Consider the following 24,563-nt stretch of genomic DNA (forward strand, 5'->3'; position numbering starts at 1 on the left):
GAGGGATTGGGGGCAGGAGGAGAAGGGGACGACAGAGAATGAGATGGCTGGATGGCATCACTGACTCGATGGACGTGAGTCTGGGTGAACTCCGGGAGTTGGTGATGGACAGGGAGGCCTGGTGTGCTGCGATTCATGGGGTCGCAAAGAGTCGGACATGACTGAGTGACTGATCTGATCTGATCATCACAAGGGCAAGGTGATTAAGAGTAACAATACAAACCACTGAAGAACCTCAAGGGGGCGTGGCAGGGTACAATATAAAAATCATGACACTGAGTCATACATGTTTTTTTTTGTTAAGAGGGTCATGAGTTTAATGCTTCCCTCTCCTTTGCCCTCCTGCACACACAGTTTGTACCCTGATTTCAAAAGACCTTACTTGAACTGAGTACCACAGGCTGTGGCACGCTAGCATTTCTGCAATAATTCCTAGAGTCACTATTCAAGCTCAGACTATCCCAGCAGCTCCTTTGTTCAGTCCGTGAGTTATGTTTGCAAATCTCAAGACAATAGAGAACCCAGCCCCAGGTAGAAGGTCTGTATCTGCAGACGTTGGCATGTCCTGGGGTCTGATGCACTGGAGATATGTTCCCCTTCCCTCATCCTTCACCCAACCTCTAACTTCTCACCTGTTATTTTTTCCAAAAGAGAAACGTCTTGCACTTCCTGGGGTAAAGAAGCAATTTTCTGTCGGACAGTAGCATCCCCCGATGCAGCATTTTCTAGGTCCTGCAAAGCTTTGATCAGCTCCTCAGTCTGTACAAGGAAAACAAAGATAATACCATCCGTGAAGATATGTGGGGATGTGGGGTTTAGAGAAACTTAGCTGGAGTTCAACAAGGTGAAGGCGAATTCTAAAATTGATCATCCCTGACATTTAAAAAAGAACCACTGTCCCTACCCCAGTGTATACTGAATCAGTGATACAAATTCTAAGAGAATGCACATAGTATTTCTAAGTGTGAGGCAGAACACAAATGAAATTCTACATAACTGTGGAAAAGAATTTTTTTTAAAGGGTATGTTTCTGGAAACTTAAGAAAATGGAGTCTGGTTCACACTGCTTAGTTTCAAAGGATGCATAGTCTCTAGTACAGAACGGCCTCCAGTTTAGAGTAAAGGAACATGTATCAAATGCTCCAGCAACCTGATTAAATGAAAGGACACTACCTACTTCAATTCTTTCCTGGATTTGCTCTACAAAATGAATGTCACAAAGATGACGTTTTTGATTTCGGCAGCCACTACCAAAACTAAATGTGTCAAGCTCGTTAATTATAAACAAAGAGGGAAGAAAACAAAAACAAACAAAAAAACAAACCAAGAACGCATATTCTGTATATACCAAAAAGGGGTCTTTTAATTATCAGGGAAACATACAACATTGACAGGTTAGCTAGTTCACAACGACCCCCAGAGAACCCTGGAGACGGCAGTCAGGTTAGCTAGTTCACAATGACCCCCAGAGTGCCCTGGAGACGGCAGTCAGGGTGTCCTGAAAGTTGGTCATTTGGGCTGTTCTCTTGCAAGTTTTTAAATGCAAAGATACATGGCCTAACACTGTTTTCATTTAACTCCCAGGCTAATTTGACATCTTAACATAACACAGATCAGACATGCTTTCTATTTACACAGGCCTTAAGCACACCCATGTGTAATAAAATAAAGCTGCATTAGGCAGAATGAGAGGCAGTGCAACTCAGTGAAATGTGTATGAGCTTTGAAGTTAGCCAGGCCCAGATTCAGTTCAAACACCAAGTAAGTTACTTAATTTGTGTCCTTGAGACTCACTTTCTTTGACTGTAAATGAATACATAAATAAACAAACAGCTAAAACGAACCAACCATACAGAGTTCATGAACTAACTTACACAAGGGGGTCAAACAATGCAAATATATGGCTAAAAACTCAGTCAATGCTAGCATCTGGTCTAATATTTAAATAGGCTATAGTGTAGCAAATTTGCTGTTGTTACACACACTATCCTCAGATACTAACACCTTGTTTACTTATAAGATAAGCCATAGTAGAGGACTTCTGAATGTCTTTGTAATATCTACTGCTTTACAAAAACTACTTTTAAAGAATATTTTAAATTTCTAGGAGTGAAAAAACGCCAAATCCAATTACTCTGTAAAACACAAATCCATCCCGGAGTTGAGGCACGCAAAGACAAAATCAAGCCTGCTTCACGACGTGGATCCTGCACCCAGTGCCAAGAGCTGCCCTCTGGTGATTCCACACTACTGATCACTAGCTCCACCTTGTGGCCAGAATCTTCAACTAGGGGTCACTTCAAGCCATTCGGCCCAGTGCTCTGGGGGGTCCGGACGTACCAGGAGGGGCCCTGCGGAAGGATCCTGGGGAGAGTAGCTGCCCGGATAGTCGTCATCCTCCTCCTCCTGTATTTGCTGAAAAGTTCGCTTCAGAGATTTCTTCTCCTCTGTTGCTAGAGGAAAGAAAAGAGGGCACACGTGGGTCACTGCAGCCTGAAGAGGTAGGTCAAATGCTAAGCACAACGGGTCACAAGTAAAACAGGGTAGAAGGGTGCACCTTTCCAGAGATGGCTTAACGTTAACCCTAACTGCCACTTATTTTCCAGTGGTGGTCATTCCGTACATTATTGAGAAGAGTCAAAACGGCCTCAGTTGGTCGTCTCAGACTGGCTCACTGGAAAACCACCACCGGAAAAAAGCATCTAAAAGTGAAACTTACCAAACTAACATATTTCACTAAAAAACTTCATTATCTTTAAAAGAAAAGAAGAAGTTAACAGGGAAAGTAAAAAGGTAACAAACCTCATGAGAAAATATAATGAAGCAAGCCAACATGTGCCAAGGCCTGAACAGACTATACCGTGTGTACAGTGAGAGACTTTACACTTTCCGGGATCATTTCAGAAAAAAGTAGTAGACAGACCCATCGATAAGACTGTGTCAAAAGCTCTAAAAACAAATACCCTTTAAATCGTCCCTTTAAGAACAAAACAAACCTAGTTTTACACTAAAATTTAAAATAACCATTGCTGAGCATGATGATACTACTAAGAGAAATGACCTAAGTCAACATTTAAAATTAACCACTTTTGAGGCTAATGGGTTACATTTTTTAATTATCTGTATCATGTGCTCTTAAATTTTTATGATGGATGTATTAATTCCAAAATCATTCCTTTTGCATCAAATTAGACAATACAAAATAAACGCCAAACAACTGAGGGACATAAACGAGAAATTCAAGTTTGGAAAGTAAAGAAACTACTGGACGCCTAACGTGTGCCAGGCATCCCAAGAGCCTCTTTACATTTGACCCTTTCAACAATTCTAAGGCGTGGTGTGTCTCCATTTTATAGGTGAGAAAATGAAGACCCAGAGAGGCTGAATAACTCATGTAATGGTATGATTTCAACATCTGTGTGCTTTCCACCAAATTCAACTAAAACTTACTTAGTGCCACACAACTATCCTCTCCTCTTGTCAAGGGAGGGGCACCATGCACCTGCCTCAGATTTCTGTGAGTTATAAACAGGACAGGATACTTCCTGCTTAATTCAACATTCTCTTCTGGACCCCAGGATGTAGCTTCTGTTCTCTACCTTACATATTAACCGAGCAAACTGTGTTTGACGTGAAAGCCAAGTCAATATTGTGGGTTTCATTTTTTTTTCTTAATGTTCTGTTTGCTCTGCTAAAGAAGAGAAACAGCAGCATCTGTATGACGGGCAGTCCTGTCTTCGTGCTATTCTATTATGCACAGATTTATTACCACGGTTTGGTTAAATGATACCATTCCCCCAACACACTTTAAATTTCAGTTGTCATGGTGTATTTATTCGGAATAACTGCATCAACCACAAACCTCGCTGCTAACTTCGGTCCACAAATCACTTTGTAAATAACTAAAGGGCATCATGATTAGTGACCGCATCACTTCTTTCAAGGTAAGTAACTGGTCACTGTTATTCAGTTCACACATAGGCAACGAAGTGTTTAGTCGTGTTGTTAGTCTCCCAGTGTCAAAATCCACATGACATTTTATAAAAATAATCAAAACAGGGAACTGACTGACAAAGATGAAAGAGAAACAAAGAAACTAAAACTAAAATTAATGCTGGAAATGAAATTCACACGAAACATAAACATAAATGGGGCTGTACAAGAGACTGGGGCTGTAGGGATGCAGACCCTTGTCATGTTCTCCAGGAGACTCTGGATTCATAGCCAGAGGGAACTTAGCGGAGGCCAACTTATCAACATAAATGAAGAAAGTGGTTGTGATGAAAAGAATGTCCTAGAGGAAGTAATGTTGACAAAATTCACTTTAGAGGAACGCTTAAGAGATACTTCACAACACTGACAGCACAAAGGAAAAAATGTTAGAAACTGATCCAAAGTTAGAAAGGAGCATGACAAAGATGGAAAAGATGCAACAAGCTTTGTTCAAATCACTCTTGATAAGTCTGTTACAGAGAAACAAACATTGCAACTCATGTTTCTAATTTATGTTAAAACATGCTAAATAAATCTTTGTTTTACTTTTTTGTTTTCTTATACAATTGAGATCAACAGTGAGTTTTTCTTTGATAAAAAAATTTTAAAAGTCACAGAACAACTGTAATTTTCCACACTGATTATTAAGATCACTTTGATGATATTCAGCTTGACCAGTCATTTTTACAGTCCTGCACTATGCAAAGCAAGGATGGTTGTATTTTTCAAACAGAAAACCTGTAAGGCTATAATTTGCATATGAAATGTCTTTGCACACACTGGCTGCCTAAGTAGTGTGTAGCGTGTGGTATGATCCTGTCGACATTCAGTCACTACAGCGTCAAAGTGGCTATGTTTGATTAGTGGTCACAAGAATGTAAGCACTGGAGCAAAAATGAATTTATAGTATTGTTCTGTTCACTTCCAAACACCTAGAAGAGAATGCTCAAAAAATAACTGTTAAAGACACTAAAGAAGGTAGAAAAAATTATAAAACTTCAATTTTCCAACTCTCATACAGAAATTATTACATATAAAAACCACATATCACTGAACATCTCAGGACACTCGGAACCACTGAATTCAGATAGTGGAAGCCCTTACACATAACCATGTCTTTGCTTTCCCCACTGCTCCCCACCTCATTTTTCATGAGAATGTCAAGGCCCATCAGCTGAGGTTTCTCTAAAGCCAGAGACCTTGTTTAGTAAGTCTGGGTCCTACAGCAAAAGCTTTCTGTCTCCTAAGCGGGAGTTCTTGCTGTCACTCACTCACAGCAATGCAAAACTAAAATCAAACTGATGACAATTTTAGGGCTGTTTCCATCCTTCAACATCCTGATGGAAGAGGGTGTAATAGGAAGTAACCATCATCATCCTGTTTCCGGTTCTCTCCTGTCTCCACTTAGAGGACCTATTGGAAATAAATCATTTATCATTTCCCCCACAAGGCTCCTCCTTTCCTGAGCTGTCTAGTTCCACTGGCTCCATCTTCCAAGTACCATGCCTTGGAGAATAGCAGACTCTCTCCCCGAGTCCCAGCTTGTAACAGATTCCACACCTGTGAGGAATTCTTCCCTATGTCCACTTTCTGCTTCTTCCCAAAGCCTCTTATCAGCCACCTGTCCTTTCTCATGCCTCATCCAGACTGCTGTCCCAACTGCCTCCTGCCTCTTCCAACCACTTCTTCTCCAACATAGACTATACTCCCTTCTCTTACTAAAGCTGAGCTCTGGCCCCATCAGGCCTCTATTCAAAACCCTGGAAAGGCCACCGAGGCTCAGTTTGCTTGGTAATGAATGGAAATGGCAGCATCTCTCTTAGCACTCGCTTTCAAGCATCACCGTCTCCCTCTAACCCCATGGGCCTCTCTTTGAAAGCAGTTGGCCCTGCTACTTTGCATGGCCGTTGGCAGGCACAGGCCTTCTGTGCTGATAGAAACCTTCAGCACCTTATTCCTTTACAGCCCTACGATGCTCACTAAAGTGTCAACACACCTGAGCCTGAAACCTCCCGAGGGCAGAGGAAGCACAGTGCTTGGAAAGCCCCAGGGCTGTGCCACAATGACCATCCCCACTGTCCTTTACACCAACCAGACTCTCCTCTGCTCATGTGCAGGGTTAGCAGTGAGGATGCCCAGAATCCTCAATTGAGTCACACAACCATTCAAACGACCCAGGCATCTGCCAGGCCCGTTCCTGAGTGGATTTCAGACCAGGGACCTTCCGCTATCCATCCGGCTCTGACCACAGCAGTTCCACTCATCCCCTTTTCACGCCCTCACTCACGCTGTTCACAGGCAGGGCAAACACCTTGGGGGCAAAGTTCCTTCTGTCCTCATCTTGCACACCTTCTGTTCCGTCCTCCAACTCATTCCCGCGTCTCCAGGGGGCCTTGCACTCCGCTAACCGTCAAATGCTCTGGTGACCGAAGGGTTTACAGTATGCATAGACCTGACTATGATAGAATTTCCGACAATAAAACTAATTCTAAGGCAAAAAGTTAGCCCGAATGGTCCCCAATCACATTAGAAAATGCAGTCATCTACCCAAAAAGCTGGACCTTCTAAAGATCTACTAAAAATTTCTAAGATTAAAAAAAAAAAAAGAAAAAAGAAAAAAACCCCCACAGATTTTATATTACTTTTATAATGAAAAAAGAATCAGGAAATACTATTTCTAATAGCTCCCTCATTCTTTGTTCCCTCCCTGCAAAAGAGACTCTTCTTTTAAAAAACACATTAACTTCTACTTGTGGGGAGAAAAAGATGTGCAGCAAACCAAGGGCTGACACTCGAGGCACAGTTCTGGAAACACCCGACCCTTCTCATCTCACTGGACTATACCGCCAGGTCCAGCCCTGAACCCAGGAAGCTAAGCCTAGAGTGTGCGCTCTGAACCACCATGCTTTCCAACCTCGCGCAAAGTCTCAGGGACTGAAAATACTAACAAGATTCTTCCTACTTTTGCTATTGGCTTGTATTTAGAAACTCAGAATATTAGATATTAGAACTGGGAGGGGGTGCCAAAAAGAAGCCATGTGATCACATTAATAACTTCATATCTACATGATCTCAAGAAATCTTCACACAGGCCTATGAGGTATTACTATCAATAGCCATACTGTACAGTGAGGAAGCTGGGGCTCAGAGAGGTCAAATGCCATGCCCAAGGTCACACAACTTGCAAGCGACAGAGCTAGGATTCATACTCTGGAAGTTTGCTTTCAAACCCTTGCCCCGAATAGCTAAACTAACTATACTAAAGGTCCAGGGAAGCTGAGTGACCTACTCATGAATTCATAACCTAATTCAAGTCAACTGAATCCATGTGCTTGCAAGGAAAAGTTAAGGTGTGAAGAAAATAATGCTTTTAAGTTATACAGACCTGAGTTTATATAGACTTACTTATCAATTGTATCTACTTGGACAAAAGTACTCTATCCTTTCGAGTCTTAATACTGTCATCTGAGATACAGTACTAAATACATATAGTCCTTAAGTACCTAAAATAAATTAACAGGAAAAGAAGCCAGCAGAGAGACTGGAGTTGAATAAATGCTACTTCCTTTGTACTTCGCTTTCCCTTCCAAAGTCTACAACTATAGGATGCTGTGTGATTTATGCGGGACTCAAGTAAATGATGACGTTCCACCCAGACAAGCAACGACTTGAGTATTCCCAAGAAGAGCGACAACTTTAGAATCCCTGGGTCCTGTACCTGAGAGACAGGTGAGCGAGTCAATTCCTAGGCAGGTTGATAAGAATTCCGGGGGTCCCCGAGGAGAGAGGGGTCTGGGGTTCTCAAGGAGGAAAGGACAAACATTTTTTTTCTCTACATTCATTAATCTTAGTCATATACAACGTTTTTTTCTTTAAGTCTGTAACTGATGATTACACAACAACTCAGTTTAAACTCTGCTAAGGATATGTATCCTGCTTGAGGGCAGTTCTCCTTCCTGAAAACCTTCTGGCTAATCCTGTTATCTTAAAATGTAAATTGTGGGAGTGGGTCTGGTAAAATTTTCACAAACTTGAGACATTCTTTTGATTTATTGTAATAATTAAAAAGTATGTAACTCCCTTGCTAACACTAGCAAGGGGGGTATTCTCCATCCCCCTTCTGATGTCTATGTCAGAAGCTTTCTCTGTTCCTTGCCTTACGTTAATAAAACTCTGCTACACAAAAGCTCTTGAGTGATCAAGCCTGGTCCCTGGTCCCGTAGCTAAATCTTCTTCGGAGATCAAGAATCCGACATTGTTCACCATAAGCTATCACAGGTATATAAACTCAAAAAAAGTCCAATTCTAAAAATTCCTGAACTCATACATTCTAAAAGATTAGAACTGCCAAAGTTCCACGAGAAAATTTTTATTCCGAGGGTAAACTTTTATAAAGCTGTCTGCAGACAAAGAATTACTCATGAATTAACACTGCAATATAAATGGACTATTTAAATCTGGAAATAAGCTTCTGGAAAAATTCATCAACATTCTGAAAGGACTGAGTAAAATATTCTGGTAATTGAAGTTTGAAGAAGACAGTGAGAAGACAGTGAGTTAGCTGAGACGAATACACACGCTGGAACCTTTTGATAAGTGTTTTCATCTTTACAAACTAGAAAAAGAGAAATTATCTTTGGATCAGCATCATCCTCCACAGTAAAGGAATATTGTCTCTATTGTTAATGTCTAGACACTACCAAAAAAAAAAAAATCAGAAACCTAATGGAGCTATTTTCAAATCTACTGCTACCACAAATCCCCCAATTAGTCTGACTGCTCCCTGAGTGCAGAACTATTTCTCACTCCTCTCTGCTCTTTCCTATACTGTCTAGCAGAGCTGTTTACTCATAGCATATGTCTGGCAAATGTTTGCTGAATTGAAATTCAACACTTGGCTTCAAACATCATCTTTCAGAGCTCTCCTACTTGCCCAAAGGTGTTTTTAAGAAATCAGCACTGTTTACCAATGAACTTGAAGTCAGAGGAGAGAAAAGAATGCTGGATAATTCACCGACGCTGTTCAAAACACCTCCAAAGGACACAACACGAACACGGCCAGAATCCAAAATAGGAAGTATCTTGCTCTTCAGAGCAACCCCAAAATTGTCTTCTGTCAACTCCAAGTAAAACAACAATGATCTGCAATCTGAAAGCGCGTGTGCCATTCTTATCAAGCCTCTAACCTATAATTTCACAGAAGTTATCCTACCTTAAAACACATATAAACTCAGGTCTGGAAGGGATCATGAAAGGTATACAATAAAGAGTTGTTGAATGAATATCATCACGTATGCTGCTGCTGCTAGGTCGCTTCAGTCGTGTCCGACTCTGTGCGACCCCATAGACGGCAGCCCACCAGGCTCCCCCACCCCTGGGATTCTCCAGGCAAGAACAGTGGAGCGGGTTGCTATTTCCTTCTCCAATGCATGAAAGTGAAAAGTGAAAGTGCTAATCATGGTTAAATTCTATTACAGACGCATGTATAAAATACTAGAGGAACAAGGAGGGAATTGGCTACATGTACCCAGTCAAGCTGGCAAAGATGTCAGAATCAGAGTAGCATTCTTGAAGAGTAGGTTCACCACGTACAAGGGGGCAGAGAGACATTTTAGGCAGAGGTAACAGCAGATGCAACGGAGAAGGCAATGGCACCCCACTCCAGGACTCTTGCCTGGAAAATCCCATGGACAGAGGAGCCTGGTGGGCTGCTGTCCGTGGGGTCAAGAAGAGTTGGATATGACTGAGCAACTTCACTTTCACTTTTCACTTTCATGCATTAGAGAAGGAAATGGCAACCCACTCCAGTGTTCTTGCCTGGAGAATCCCAGGGACGGGGGAGCCTGGTGGGCTGTCGTCCATTGGGTCGCACAGAGTTGGACACGACTGAAGCAACTTAGCAGCAGGAGCAGCAGCAACAGCAGATGCAAAGGAAGGGGAACCACAGAGCATTCAGAAGGGAAGTTGTTAGGAATGGCCAAATATGGTACATATGAGGAAATGGGAGGAGAATCTGCAAAAGGAGACTAGTTCACATTATAAAGAGAACACCATGTCAGGACTCGGACTTGATCCTCCAGGCAATGGGTATATATGCAGTCACATGAGAGCTGTGCCAACCAGAATTCAATCACAACTAACCAGAAGCCAAAGAACCAAATAATGTTTGGTCTTATTTCTCTTCAAAGGAAAAAACAAAATAGCTTTTAAGGACTTGGCAAAATTCACATACATGCATGTACACATTACCTGAGGATATTCTTGGTTCAGTAAAGACCAAAACCAATTTTTGATGACAGCTGACACCTGTCAAAGGTACATCACCAAACCACATGAATATTTAATGAAACCAAGTTCCAAAAGGGCTAAAGGACTTATTCAAGAGCCTATAGTAGTTAACGGCAAAGCTCGGACAAAATCTTACTCAGGGTACTTCCTAGTTCCCTAGAACTCTCAACAAGTTTGTCGTTCGTTCCCCTTGTGCAAGGAAAGTCTCAGAAAGGTAGGAGCGACCCAAGGAGAGTACAGAGCAAAAGGCAGGGAACGAGATGATGAACAGCATGAATACGAGAACCAGGCTTACACGCTGCAAGCACTATGTAAATTCTCACCATCATTTATGAGCATTTCTCTCTGAAGAATCATACAATCGCTGGTGGTTCACAGCAACCCCCACTGCAGCTTTTCATATTTGATTCGAAAGTAGGCAAAGACCAAGAGCTGTAAGCATGTGGTGATGTCTCTACCTTTGGGGGGAGGGCTCTTGGAGTCCTCCATAGACAGCTTCAGCTGCTGGATGAACTCGCCGCCATACACACTTCTTTCTTGCCAGATGTTCAGCAATCTTTCTAAAGGTTTTTTACAGCCTTCATCTGCCTCTCTGCCCAGAAAAGATGAAAAGATATATATAAGCTTAAGATTTTTTATTTTAATTAGGACAGATTTACTTAAAAAAAAATAAAAAACAGAAAACACCAACAACTGACTACATGATTTACATATTTAAAAACAGAAGGAAGAGTAAGGTACATACTGTAATTAATGGATACTCAAAACTTCACCAGAAACTATATTCTTCCTGTGGTGTGTAGGGAAGAGAGAGGGATTATGTTACAAAAGTAATCTGTGTCTTTTATCCTCTTTGAAAGGCAAATAGGGCAAAAGCCAAAGGCTCATTTTCACTGACAGAAAATTATCAAAAACCAATCATATCAATTGTGACAGCCTGCTTTTTAGAATGCATTAACTTAAATCTAGTGCCAGACATACTGCTGGAAAATTAAAGCAGGCCAAAACTTTTTAGGATGAGAAAAAAATGATTAAAATCAAATGTTTAAAATGGGGAATACATTTGTAACAACGCATCAATGCTAACACACCAACACCTCTAACATGCACAAATACAACTGTACACATATATATGTCAAGACTAATCTCAACTTTATACTCACTACTTCATAATTATTTTCATTCCTTGCTAGGTCTACATTCCAGGTTCACACAAAGGTGTGGAGCAGATAATCTTAGAACACAGGGAGCATAATACAGTTCTTTGTAATTTATATCTGAATGAAAGAAGCTAGATAGTTTTATTCTTGACATATTACTCTTCTTAAAACAGACCATTTTTCAGGGCAATGACCATAGCTCACAAGCAGTGTTAGACAGTTGTTTACCATAAAGTGTCAGACAGCAAGTGGAAGCGTCGGGGAAAGACTTTTCGAAAGGAAAACAAATCCCCTCACCACCCGCTGTATCACTATGAATTGTTCTGTTCCGTGAAGCACTGAGGGGCTTTACACAAGAAAAAATACCCCGACATTTTAGCATCTAAGTCAATAAATAGCTTTAACAAGAACCTCAAAAAGTAGTGAGTGAAAGTCACTCAGTCCTGTCCGACTCTGCGACCCCATGGACGGTAGCCCCCCAGGCTCCTCTGTCTAGGGGGATTTTCTAGGGGGTTGGACAATCTGGAGTGGGTCGCCATGCCCTCCTCCAGGGGATCTTCCCAACTCAGGGAAGTTGGGAAGTCCTGCATTGCAGGCAGATTCTTTACCAACTGAGCCACCAGGGAAGCCCTCCATACCAAGTTCAACTTAGGTGGGAACTTCACCCACCACCAGCCCTGACAACACTTTTAAAACTTAAAAGATGAGCTGAGGTTTTGGCGTCATCTGGTCAGATTGTATTACTTACGAATTATCAGTGGCAAATTTTGCTAAATTGGGGGGGTCAAAGTACTAACTAAATCAGGACACATGCAAAATTAATTATTCTTTTGTTCAGCCTTTTTTTAAGTCAGAGGTCAGGATGAGGAAAAGGGGGGAAAACTTTCCACTGATAGCTTATAAAACTTAAAGACATGACCTTGATATTTATAACAAAAACATCTCTACTCCATCTTCAAAATACACCTAGAAACAAATCCCTTCTCTTTCTCTGCTATCAGCCTGGTCCAAGTCGCCATCATTTCTGGTCTAATGGCTGCAGCAGGCTCATTACTAGTCCCCCTACTTCCACCCTGTCCTCCATCTACTCCCAAGTTTTCAAACTCCAATTCCTACCTGTCTTGTGGAGGCAGTTCACACGTCACTTTCTTTCTCCAAACTTTCAACAGTTCTTCCTATTCTCCCTCAGAATAAAAGTGAAGGGCCTAATAGAGCCTACAAAGCCCTTCTCGGCCCAGCCAGTCATCTCCCCGACTCACCTCCTGTCCTCACTCTCCCTTCCCTCCCCAGCAGCTCCCTGGCCCTCCTGCCTCAGCGCCTGGCCCAGCCCCTCATCTCCCTGACTCACCTCCTGTCCTCACTCTCCCTTCCCTCCCCAGCAGCTCCCTGGCCCTCCTGCCTCAGCGCCTTTGCACTTCGCCTGGAACCACATTACCCGACACAGCTCAGGCCCGACAAGGCCCCTCTGCTCTCCTTCAGGTGTGTCTGTTCACACAGCACCTTTCCAGTGAATCCTTTGCTAATCTTCCTATTTAAAAGTACACTCCTTACTCCTGCTTAATTTTTCTCCACAACATTTAATATTTGGATGTGCTGTATGTATAGTTTCCCTGTTTATACTCTTTCCATTTGAATGTAGTTTTCACAAGGGCAGGGATGTGTCTTCCCCCAACTGCTATATGCCCAAGAATAAACACAATAAATGCTGAACTGCAATGTTTTTAATAAAATTTTAGATAAGTTTCAGTAGGCCAGGCAATTAGTTAGCTTTCAAAGACTATTTTACCACATGGAAGTCATTCATGTCAGATGTCATTTCAATTAAATATTCATCTGCTCATTCATTGGGGATTGTGAAATACCGTGCTTGGAATACACTGAACAAGGTCTAAGTCCTCACCTCTAGGACTTGATCTAGCAGCACCCCACCTCTCCACATCTTCACATTCTAGAACACTCAACCGTGTTCTCTACTCAGCATTTTGCTGCCACTGGTGAATGTGGCTGTGTTCATGCTATCTCCGCTCCCTGGAATGGAACCCCCAAAACAGAACATGGTGAAGAGCAAGAAGCTGTAATTCAGGTACCTGAAGTGTATAGGGAGTATGTAGAAACAGCAGAAGAAACTGGAGGGATAGAGACAGAGTGGCCTGAGATTATAGAGGACCTTATTTTGTTGTTAAGTCGTTATGGCCTTTATCCTGGAGGCAACAAAGTCCCTTATGTGATCAAATGTAGGCTTTAGAAAAATAAAGTCATTTTAACTATTGTAACAACAAAATCACAACTAACCAGAGTTTAACTGGTTGGTATTTTAACATGAAATCTGTTCTCTTGGGCTTCCCTGGAGGTCCAGTGGTTAAGAGTCTGCCTCACAATGGAGGGAATGTGGTTCAGTCCCTGGTAGAGGAACCAAGATCCCACATGCCAAGGGGCAACTAAGCCCACGTGCTGCAAAGACTGTGCGCCACAAGGAAAGCTCCTGCTGACGCAATGAAGACAGCGCACAGCCAAATAGGTAAACAGCGCACAGCCAAATAAGTATTTTTTAAATTAAACAAATAAATAAAATCCATCGTCTGCAAATTTTCCTAAAAGAGAAAGCAATCATGTCAACAAATTCCTGAAAGGACTGAGGGACACCACCCAAACACCACGTGCCATTCCTGAGGCAGGTGGCCTGGTGCTCCATTAAGGCCGGCAGTGCAGCTGCAGTCTCACTACCGGACAGTGGATACTGATGCTCACATCTGTCATCACCAAAAGATTTTCAAAAGGCTTTCGCCACTAAAGTGAAGTGAAGTTGCTCAGTCGTGTCTGACTCTTTGTGACCTCATGGACCATAGCCTACTAGGCTCCGCGGTCCACGGGATTTTCCAGGCAAGAATACTGGAGTGGGCTGCCATTTCCTTCTCCAGGGGATCTTCCCAACCCCAGGATCGAACCCAGGTCTCCTGCATTGCAGGCAGACGCTTTACCGTCTGAGCCACTAGCCCAAAAGGGCGCTCTAGTTTAATGAGTGAACTAATTAACCGTGACAGGCTGATTCCTTGAGCACTATAGTAAAACAAAGTTTTGCCACCTAAGGTCCAAAGACAGAGACACAACAGTCAACAAATCTTTTTACAGATGGGGTTTTGCTATAAGTAGCTCCAATGAAGCTGAAGTCACTTTAGTACCTGAACTGGATACAACCAAAGCAATAAAATCATTTTATGATAGGAGGAGCTATCTTTTCAAGTTGTACTAAGTCCATTCTAATTAGAGATATTTAAGTGAAAAAACACCAAAAAACCCCTTGCCACCTATCAATGAATAAACTGAGAGATAAGTACATATATAAGTTATTTTGTGGAACACAACTTAGTATGTATCTTAATTCTAATTATTATAAATTCAACCACTGAAAATCTAATCTAAAAAGTGAAAAGTATGTGTTATACCCATGTGGGACTGCTGATTGAAGTGTCAGCTGGATACCCGAGGGCCCGCCAAGCCAGGTTACAGGTCTTCCTCTGCAGTGCTAAGGGCACTGCCTTCCTTGGCACACCCACCATAGCTCGTATGTTTCTCTCTAATCCCATGCACAGTAGGCCAATGGCAGGCCTACTCAGGATAGAAATGCTAAGTACCCTCAGCACTTCCAAAAGCACCTCAGGTTAACAGCAGAGCAGAAACAGTTCTTTGCAATTGTGTAGAAAATAGGAAAAAAGTTAGGAAAGCCTGGCGTCCATGCAGCCCATGGGGTCGCAAAGAGTCTGACATGCCTGAGCAACTGAACTGAGAAAAGAGTTAACACGGCAGGCCTGAGACTGCTGCCCTGACAAAGGCCTGCTCACAGGGCTGGCCCCTGACTGGCATCTGGGAACTTGGATTTCAGACATGGCCCCATCACGTCCTAATGGAAGAGGGTGGTTTTCTGTGCTTAAACTGTTTCTACAAACAGTATGGTTTTATGCTGAACACCTGCTTTTCTTCTGGGAGTCTAGAATTTTGGCCAAGAATACCTGTGACCAACCCCAACAAAACCCCTAGGTACTAAATCTCTAATGGGCCCCCAGGTAGTTGACACTTGGCGTGTGCCATCACAACTCAAAGTGGGAAGAACTGAGTGTGTCGCGTGGGACCCACCACGAGTGGACCCCGGGAGCTTATGCCTGGCCTCCTCTGGACTGCAGCCCTTGCCTCTTTTCCCTCTGCTCATTTTGCTTTATATCCTTTCACTGTAATAACTCACAGCCATGAACACAACTACACACTAAGTCCAGTGAGTCCTCCTAGAAAGTCACCAACCTGGAAGTGGTCTTGGGGACCCATGATTGTTATAACAGGAAATAAATATGTATAGGGGGATAATTCCAAATTCATGTCTCCAGAAATTAATTTCCTACTGAGCTTCCAACTATTTCATCCATCTGCCTATCTGGCATCATACCTTGGAATATCTATCAGCCATCTCGAACTTAATATAGCCAAAACAAAATTCCTGATTTCCTCTACCAATTCTTTACCCCAATCTCCATCACAGTAAGCAGGGCCATCAGTCATCCATATACTCATGTCAAGAACCTAGAAATATGCGCTCTTTGACTTCTCTTTTCCCTCACTACCAGCTTCCACTTAATTCCCACAAATCTTCTCGATTTTACATGGGAGTGGGCCACACAAATCTATCCATACACATTTAATAAAGCTGTAATTTTCTCAGCGCTTCTGAGTCCTAGCCAATGTCATCTCTACCCCATGCAAGTGCAAGACCCGCCATGCCCATGTCCCTGCCCTTTATAATTCATTCTCCACCCCAAAGTGGAGGGATAATAGAACAAAAGTAATTGGAATACATCATTCCCCTGCTTAAAATCCCTCACTGACATCCCATCAGGACAAAATCCTAACACTCTGCCAAGGCTCACAGGGCATATGTGACTGTCACCTGGCCTCTGTGGTTACTTAAACTGTATTCAAATTATATCTACTCCCAGGAGCTTGGGTTCCAACCTGTAGCTTAGATGGTAAAGAATCTGCCTACAATGCAGGACAGCCCGGTTCGATCCCTGGGTGGGGAAGATCCCCTGGAGAAGAGAATGGCAACCTACTCCAGCATTCTTGCCTGGAGAAGTCCATGGACAGAGAAGCCTGGGGGGCTGCAGTCCAAGGGATCAAGGAGAGTCAGACACAAACGATCGACTAACACTTATTTACTTACAAGCTTGGCAAGCTTTCCCAGACTTGAGAGGTTTGTTCCCCTCCCCCCACCCTAGGTGGCAGGGGGTTTGAAGGAGGAAGTAAGAAATTATCATAAAGAGATTCCTAATCAATTTTAGTCAATATTAATGGGTCTATCTTTGTTCATTAATTGGACACACAAAAAACAATACAGACAGCATTTCTCATTGTTGATAAGGTGCCTCGGGATCAAAGTGGAGTGGCTGGACTTTCTATCCTAATAATGGGAGTGGGAGTAGGGAGGGAACTTAGAAACATGGGCATCTTGGGAATAATATCCAAACAGAACCTTAAAAGAACTAGAAGAATGCAAAGAGGAAAGGTAACAGGCCTATTTTATGTTTTTTAGGATCAGGTCTATTTTCCCCACGATGCCATGGAATTTGCCAAGACATGTTTACAATGTCTCCTGGATAGGTTTTAAGATGAAACCAAGTAGAAAAGGAATTTTTAATCTTGGTATTGCTCATCCCTCTTCTCCCACCCCTTTCTACTTATCCTTTTCTGATTTGGGGGCAGCTAATGATTACTGTTCAATGTTTAAGGAAAATGTGTGTTATCCCTACAGGAATTATTTTAGTCAATTTCCTATACTCTAAATTAGTTAACTTATTCAGTGACTATTTACTGTATCCCTACTCTGTGCCAAAGCTGTGCAACAATATTGCTCAGCTCTTGGGATACCACTGATATCAAGACTAAACGGTGTTACCTAAGCTATATAAGCCAGTAGCTCTACGCCAGACACTGCACCAAGTGCCTGGAACACAGCAAAGAACAAAAATGAAACAGTCCTTCTCTTCACAGAGTTTATAATTTAGTGCACTCCCATGAATGAGCAAAGACTGTTTTACTTTAACCTCACAACAACTCTAAGGAGATAGGTGGTAACATCCCCTTTTAACCAATTAATGAAACTCGGGTTCAAAAAGCTAAGGAACACATCCAAGGCCACTCAGACAGTGTTGGAGGTAGAGCTGCAGCCCACATCTAAGAAACTGTTAACTAAATCTCCTCAAACAAAGAAACTGCCTCTCTCCAATTTCAGATGGCTACTCTAGTAGTCTGTTCTAAGTTTATTCACTGTTACGAGGATTCCATGTTTTCAAGTTCCTAACACATTCTGCTTTTTCAGTAGCCATGTTCACAAAAAAAGTCACTTGACAAACAAATATTTTGTTTCCATCTCTATAAAGCTAGATGTCATCTCTTCAAAATGTTCTGAATTTCTCATTTCATTCTTTCAAACTTTCCAAATCTTTCACGGAATGCCAGACTTATTTCCACACTTAAGGTCTTTCACTTACACTCTAGACCCTAGAACAGTTTCTGTTTAACCCACTAGTCTCCTCACTGCCAGTCTCCTTTGGCAAAGATGTTTACTTTCATATGTTTACTTAGTAACATTCTAGTGAAAAGTAACTTTTCTTTGCTTCTTCTGGGCAACTAGGTGTCAAAAGCAGTTTGCTTTTAAATGAATAAAAATGATTTGTAAAATTTTTAATGAAATGTATAATTTCCATGATCTCAGCTATAGGTATGCCCTACGCTCCTGTCCTCTGTCACAAAACACAACAGGGGCAGAGTCTCAGTATGATAGAGCCAGAGAAACTTTTAACACTAATAGTTCCTATCTTTGCAGTTACAATAATGACTACTATTTTTAGTGAGTTAGACATCCAGACACCCAGAAGGAAGTAAATAAAAACAAAGGCACAAGCAACTAATTTCTTGCTAAATAGCATGGTTTTGTTACCGGAAGGTTCCCTTGTATAATTTAGCTTTGTTTTTTGACCATAAGCTAATGAGGTAACTCAGCCAAACCAAGGAAAATACCATATTCTAGAAATAAATTCAATAGTGAGTACCTCTAAGAGACAAGATGTGCTTCAAGTGCTAGACTGAATCCCTTCAATACAACAAAATATTTACATGTCTGAGAGAGTTCTCAAGGGCCCAGGCAAAATATAAAACCACACTCTCTATAAAGCACATCTCTTTTAAGTATGAAGTTGGTGAGGTACAAAGGCTATCACAAAAAAAGAACAAAAGGGAAAAAGTAATGCATTTGAAAATAAAACATACCTGGCAACGTGAGAAAAAGCATCCACAAGGACAGATTCAAACTCCCTCGTGAATTCGGGTCCTTTCCTTTTACTGTTTTGAATGACATCGTTGGCTAAGTATAGAAAAGTAAGCTTTCTATTTGATTTGGCTGGAAAAAAAGAAAAGATAGCTTACACCAAGGAAATTCTCAATCCACAATTCTTTTGCATTATGCTACTCCTAAAGAATACTAAGACAAACATTATCCACTTGAGGTCTAGACAGCTATGTTTGAAAACAAACAAAAAAAACCACAATTTAAGGAACTCCTGGAGGTGTGTCTAGTAAAATAGGACTGAGAATACAATTTTGAAAAAAACAGGAAACAAAAAAAGCCATCTTAATTTCTGTGTTATTTTAATCAGTGTAATTAATTGGCAATAAAAATGAAAATAATCCAAAGAAGATTCCTAAAAGATAAGCAGTCAATATTCTCCAGAAGACATGTTAAAAGCAAGATTTTCATTTATTCTGTTGCAAAGATGAACATTTCTAAGTGAAGTCGCTCAGTCGTGCCCGACTCTTTGCGACCCCATGGATAGTAGCCTGCACCAAGCTCCTCCATCCATGGGATTTTCTAGGCAAGAGTACTGGAGTGGGTTGCCATTTCCTTCTCCAGGGAATCTTCCCAACCCAGGGATCGAACCCAGGTCTCTCACATTGTAGACAGACGCTTTACCATCGGAGCCACCAGGGAACATTTCTAACTCACTGTTAATTATCAAATACCACAGAATGAAAGACTGAGTTAGGTTTCAATTTTAAAATAGATTCTTGTAATTTATGCTCCTGGACCAAGAATTTGAATTTCTTTTTCAACAGTTCAATAACCATAATCAGTCAATGATACCATCTCTACAATTCAGAGGAATCTCCAGAGGAATCTCTAGATGTACCTATCCGTGGATATTCATCTTAAATAAAAATACATGTTAATGCTACATAATCAGTGAAAATTTACACACGTCTGAAACCTGGATATGCAAAACCATGGCTCCCACAAAAATTCTTCTCTCTTATACCTACTAAATGCAGCATTCTCTATTACTCTACATGGCATCATATATTAAACCATAAAAACCTCATGCAATCTATCTGAGTTACAGTTGCTTAGTGGAACATACTGAATTTCCCAGCTTCTCTGCACATAACTTTTCAACCATGGAGTTACATCAATATCATTTTTGGTCCCAGCTTTCCTTTGTAAGAAATAAATTGTAACACAATCAGTTCAAAACAAAGTTTTCTTCAACATCAAAGTGTCTGAAAAACTCAAGCAAACCCTATGTCAAACTTTACACACTGAATTACTAGTCCTTATTCCTTGCTCTGAGAAACCATTTCTGTTTCTTTTGAAATGCACACAGCATGCATAAATTCTGACACAGCAGGCATAAGATCTGACATTTTAAAATGTAGTACAGAAGAATAACTCAGGTAAAAACAAGATTTTTAAGGCATGTTATAGTTTAAACTGATGACTTAAAATGCTCATAAAATTATACATGGATACACTGAACTGTATTAACCTTCTGGTAATAACCTAGTTTAGACAGCCAGCTGATGTGAATATTGAACACCTTGAGCTATCTTTAACTGTTCTAATGATTATTCAAAAGCAGAATGTAAGCGTCAATAGTTTCAATATGCCACTGTTGCTACAAAGGTATGATTACAGCAAAAAGCGCTTTCTTCAAAAGGCACTTTTTTTAAAAAGTAAACCTTTTTCTAGGATATTGCAGCAAATTAAACTATCACGTAAACAACACCATGAAAGCTGAAGATTCAGAAGTAAAACAGAACTTCTACAAAGCAAATCGAACTAAGTGAAGGTTTACAAATATGATAAACTTTATGTTAAAAAAAAAAAAAAGCCCAGAATCCATATTGTAAAATGTCTATTAGGCCATTCAAGACCTGATATATTGTGCATTATTACAAATATGATAGCTAAGAAGATACAGAGCCAAGGTTTTCACCATCTATGATGTAATTAATTCTCATCACCCTCAAACTAAGCAATGGGAATTTGTTTAGGATAAAACTTCATCCCTCCACATTCAATGTCCTGAATAGTCAACATTAGCACCATGTGTGCAAAGGCAATATAACAAAGTCTTAGACGGAATTCCCTGGTGGTCCAGTGGTTAGGATTCTGAGCGCTCACTGCCTAGGGCCTGGTTCTAGCCCTGGTCAGGGAACTAAGATCCCACAAGCCACAGCCGAAACAAACAAAAACAACAAAAAACCCCCCACAAAACCCTAGAATACTTGAAAATACAGTCATAATACACAGAACACACACACACACACCCACCCACCCGTCTACTCCAGCCCTGGGTGATAACTCACTTGTTCAGGTGTCTTTCCAATATGTCAGTACAGATTCTTTCACTCCCTACAGAGGCTCATTCCAAATTGGTTGAAACAGTTATTGAGCAAGGTTTAAGTAACTGGCTGTCCAAAAATTTTCACTGGTTTGGCTAGTTCAGACATCTAGGGAAACTTTTTTAAAAAAGGTTTATTTACCTGCATTCAGGCTAAGGTACAAAACACTACTGAAAAATGTTCATCTAAGAGCATTTTCCCTGGAGAAGGAAATGGCCAACGACTCCAGTATTCCTGCCTGGGAAATCCCATGGACAGAGGAGCCTGGCCGGCTACAGTCCATGCGGTTGCAAAAGAGCTGAACACGACTTTGCAACTAAATAACAACAACACAGAGTATCTTACACCAAATTGTTTCAAAAATTAAGGGAGTCGTTCTACCTAGAACAGAGTCCAAAGGGATAAATTAAGACTTATTCCTAGGAAATGGAAAGAAAATAACAGTAGGCATAGAAATAGTATTCTATTTCCAAGCAGGAAAAGGAAAAAGTTTAAAGTCTCATAAATATTTAGAGGCATAAAGACAATCTGTGAGTGTCTTAAAGAAATGACTACAGACAGAAATGTCCACTTTTAAAGACTCAGGGTGGGCTAGAACCTAAAGGGCTAGTCAATCGAAAGATGGGGCACAAAATCCTTTTCCACTTTAGTGTGGAGGCATTTTCAATTCATGAAGGAAGCTTGGGTATTAGAAAACTGTATCCTGAGGCTTGGAAGACCAGCCTCTAGTCCTATATTGTCCAATATGGTAGCCACTAGCCACATGCAGCTATGAATATTTGCTTTGTACGTAACAAAACTCAGGAACTGAATTTTCCATTGTATTTATTTGAAACTTCCTTAGTCACACATTGTGAGTGCTCATGGCAAGAGGCTACCTTATTGGACAGCAAATGTAAAACATTTCTTTCATCACAGAAAGCTCATGTCCCAACTGGATAACCTTTAACAAAGCATTTAATCTCTTCGTATCTTTATCTTTTCATCTATAAAACAGGGATAATAATGCTGACCTACTTACAACATAAGGTTCCATTATACAAGATTAGGGTTTAAGGAGCTTCATAAACAAAAGAACTCTAAATTGTTACTCTCAATAACTCAAATAAGGTGAGGTGGGGAATCAAGATGGCATCACAAAAGAAGTGACATTTGAGATGGATTTTGACATGCCTCTGAGATCCTACTAGAAAGGATCCTATAGAGGCAATTCAGATTTTCTCCCCACATCTCAGATGATCTGAGTGGCACAGTGGGGTCCATGAATGAGGTTCTGGGAGCCCCAGGCTCTATTCTCCAACTACCCAGAAGGATGAGGGGGCTGCCCCCCCACATCTCGGTACAACACGTGATATCTGGAGGGGGTTGGGGGGAGGGCCTCTGCCAGAGGACTAGAATTGGGTCTCCCCAAAGAATCCTGGATTTTGGTGTCTGCCAATCTGATGTTATCCGAGGCTCATGGGTTCTCTCATCTGCATAACAGGGTGACATCCTGAGCTCACAGAGAGCAGAGGACACATGTAAAGTTACCTCCTATGCTATAAAAGGTCTACCACACACAGGCTGTCCAAAACAGCGCTAAGCTTCATTTCCTCAGCTTTTTGCTCTGAAACTCATCAGGGCATAAGACAGCTATGTAGGTGCCCATCTTTCCTCACCTGAAAGCAACTGTGGCAAAGACCGTGTCGCACATGGAGTCACCAGTATCCCCCCTCACGGTATCCATCCAATGCCTACACTGTGCCTGACACCATGCTAGACGTCCATGTGGATTAGGCTGATTACTCTTCACCATACACCCTTTGAGCCTCCTTTTTTCTCACCTGCCAAGTTCCTACTTCATAGAACTCTGGGAATTTTAAAAAATGACATGTGTGTAAAGATGGGTACTGCACTTGGCACAGAACAAACGCACCGTAAGTATCACTTATCATCATCTTCATTTTACAGATCAGGAAACTGAGAAACAGAGAAGTTAAGCTGCCGGGGCTCAGTAAATGACAAAGTCGGGCTTAGATTTGAGGCAGTTGGCCTCTGGGGCCAACAGGCTTTCAAGCACCCAACCCAGTGCCTGGTACATGACAGGGTGAGCTCAATCAATGGCAGCCAGATCCTGAGCAGGATCTAGAACCAAGGAGACCTGCATGAGAAGAGGAGCCTGAGAGGCTAGGTGTAGGTGGAGTGGCCTCTTAACTTCTCTGTAATGGCAGTGACTATATCCACTCCCCAGGACAGTGCTGAGCATTGAGTACAAGGATGTACGAAAGGTCCTAGCACACTAACTGGCACAGAATAAAGCCTCTGTAAGGGCCAACTGTCCTCATTTTCGTTTGACAGATGAGAAAACAGAGGCTTAGAAGAAACTTGCCCGATATCACTCAGCTAGTAAAAGTGGCTGAGCCAGGGCTCGATCTGGGCAATCTTACTTCAAATCCCTAGCCAGCTCCTGGCACACAACAGGCCAGGGCTTGTACCCTCCACCTGGCGCTCAACGGGGCCGAGAGAATAATAGTCACTAGTGTCAGAAAAAGCCGGAGGGGGAAAACGACTGGATGAACTGAGAATCCTGAGCCCCGGTCGGTGGAACTTAAGACAAGCACCTTAAACCTTCCGAGGCCTCGGTTTCCTTCTCCGAGAAATGAGGATAACACTGTTTCCAACCTCAGCAAGCGCAATCGATCACAGGCCCGGGCCTGGAAAGCCAAGGCTCAGCAAAGCAGCTACAGGAGCCGCGGGAGTGGGTGCGGACGAGGGCTACCCGGGGTAGGACCGGAGGGGGACGGAGGGGATGTTTACCTTTGCGGAGCTCGCGATGCCACACCGACACGATGGGGCCCGCGTGCTTGCGGTGGTGGATGAGCCACAGGGAGAGGGTCTGCACGCTCTGCTGAGAGTTGCTCAGCTCCGAGAGCTTCTTCTCCAGCGCCGACTCGGAGAAGGAGGACATGGTGGCGGCGGTGAGGCCCGGCAGGGAGCGGCCTAGGCCGCCCAGTGCGGCGGGAAGAGTGACGGCACGAGGCCGGGGCCTCACTCCACCCGCCTGCGGGACTCTTTACGGACTGACAGACGGCCGGGGGGCCTGGCGGGGGAGGGGATGGGTCTCCGCAGTAACAGCCACCCGCACCGCCGCCACAAGATGGCCACCGACCTCTCACCCCGCCGCGAGCGCAGGGTCAAAGGGCAAGCGCAGAAGTGGTGGGACACCGTGGGGCGAGAGTCAGAGTGTAGAAAACACCCTAGTGTTGAACGCCTCTTTGAAACTCGCTCTTGAGTAGTCCGAGAGCGGCAGACCGGGAAAAAAAGCGCAATTCGACGGCCTCCGGAAGGCGCTTTGACCGCTCGCGCCCGCACGCCGGCGCAGTGAGTCTCATCGGAACCCTTTCTCCCGCTCCCGCAGAACCT

The 24,563-nt window shown here is 42.4% G+C and overlaps 1 protein-coding gene across 1 annotated transcript in view; it reads right to left on the reverse strand.

Annotated features, from left to right (window-relative positions):
* RPRD1B (regulation of nuclear pre-mRNA domain containing 1B) overlaps positions 1-24,550 on the reverse strand; it is a 58,145-nt gene extending 33,595 nt beyond the window's left edge. Inside the window, exons 1-5 of the mRNA XM_010829171.1 lie at positions 23,958-24,550; positions 18,753-18,882; positions 10,740-10,873; positions 2,341-2,453; positions 633-759 (exon numbers count right to left, since the gene is read on the reverse strand). Coding sequence (XP_010827473.1) covers positions 633-759; positions 2,341-2,453; positions 10,740-10,873; positions 18,753-18,882; positions 23,958-24,108 — 655 coding nt within the window. The 5' untranslated portion in view covers positions 24,109-24,550. The remainder of the gene's footprint in view (positions 1-632; positions 760-2,340; positions 2,454-10,739; positions 10,874-18,752; positions 18,883-23,957) is intronic.
* Positions 24,551-24,563: the final 13 nt, after the last annotated feature.

This window comes from Bison bison, unplaced genomic scaffold, assembly GCF_000754665.1.
Source record: "Bison bison bison isolate TAMUID 2011002044 unplaced genomic scaffold, Bison_UMD1.0 scf7180017864500, whole genome shotgun sequence".
NCBI classification, from domain to species: Eukaryota; Metazoa; Chordata; class Mammalia; order Artiodactyla; family Bovidae; genus Bison; species Bison bison.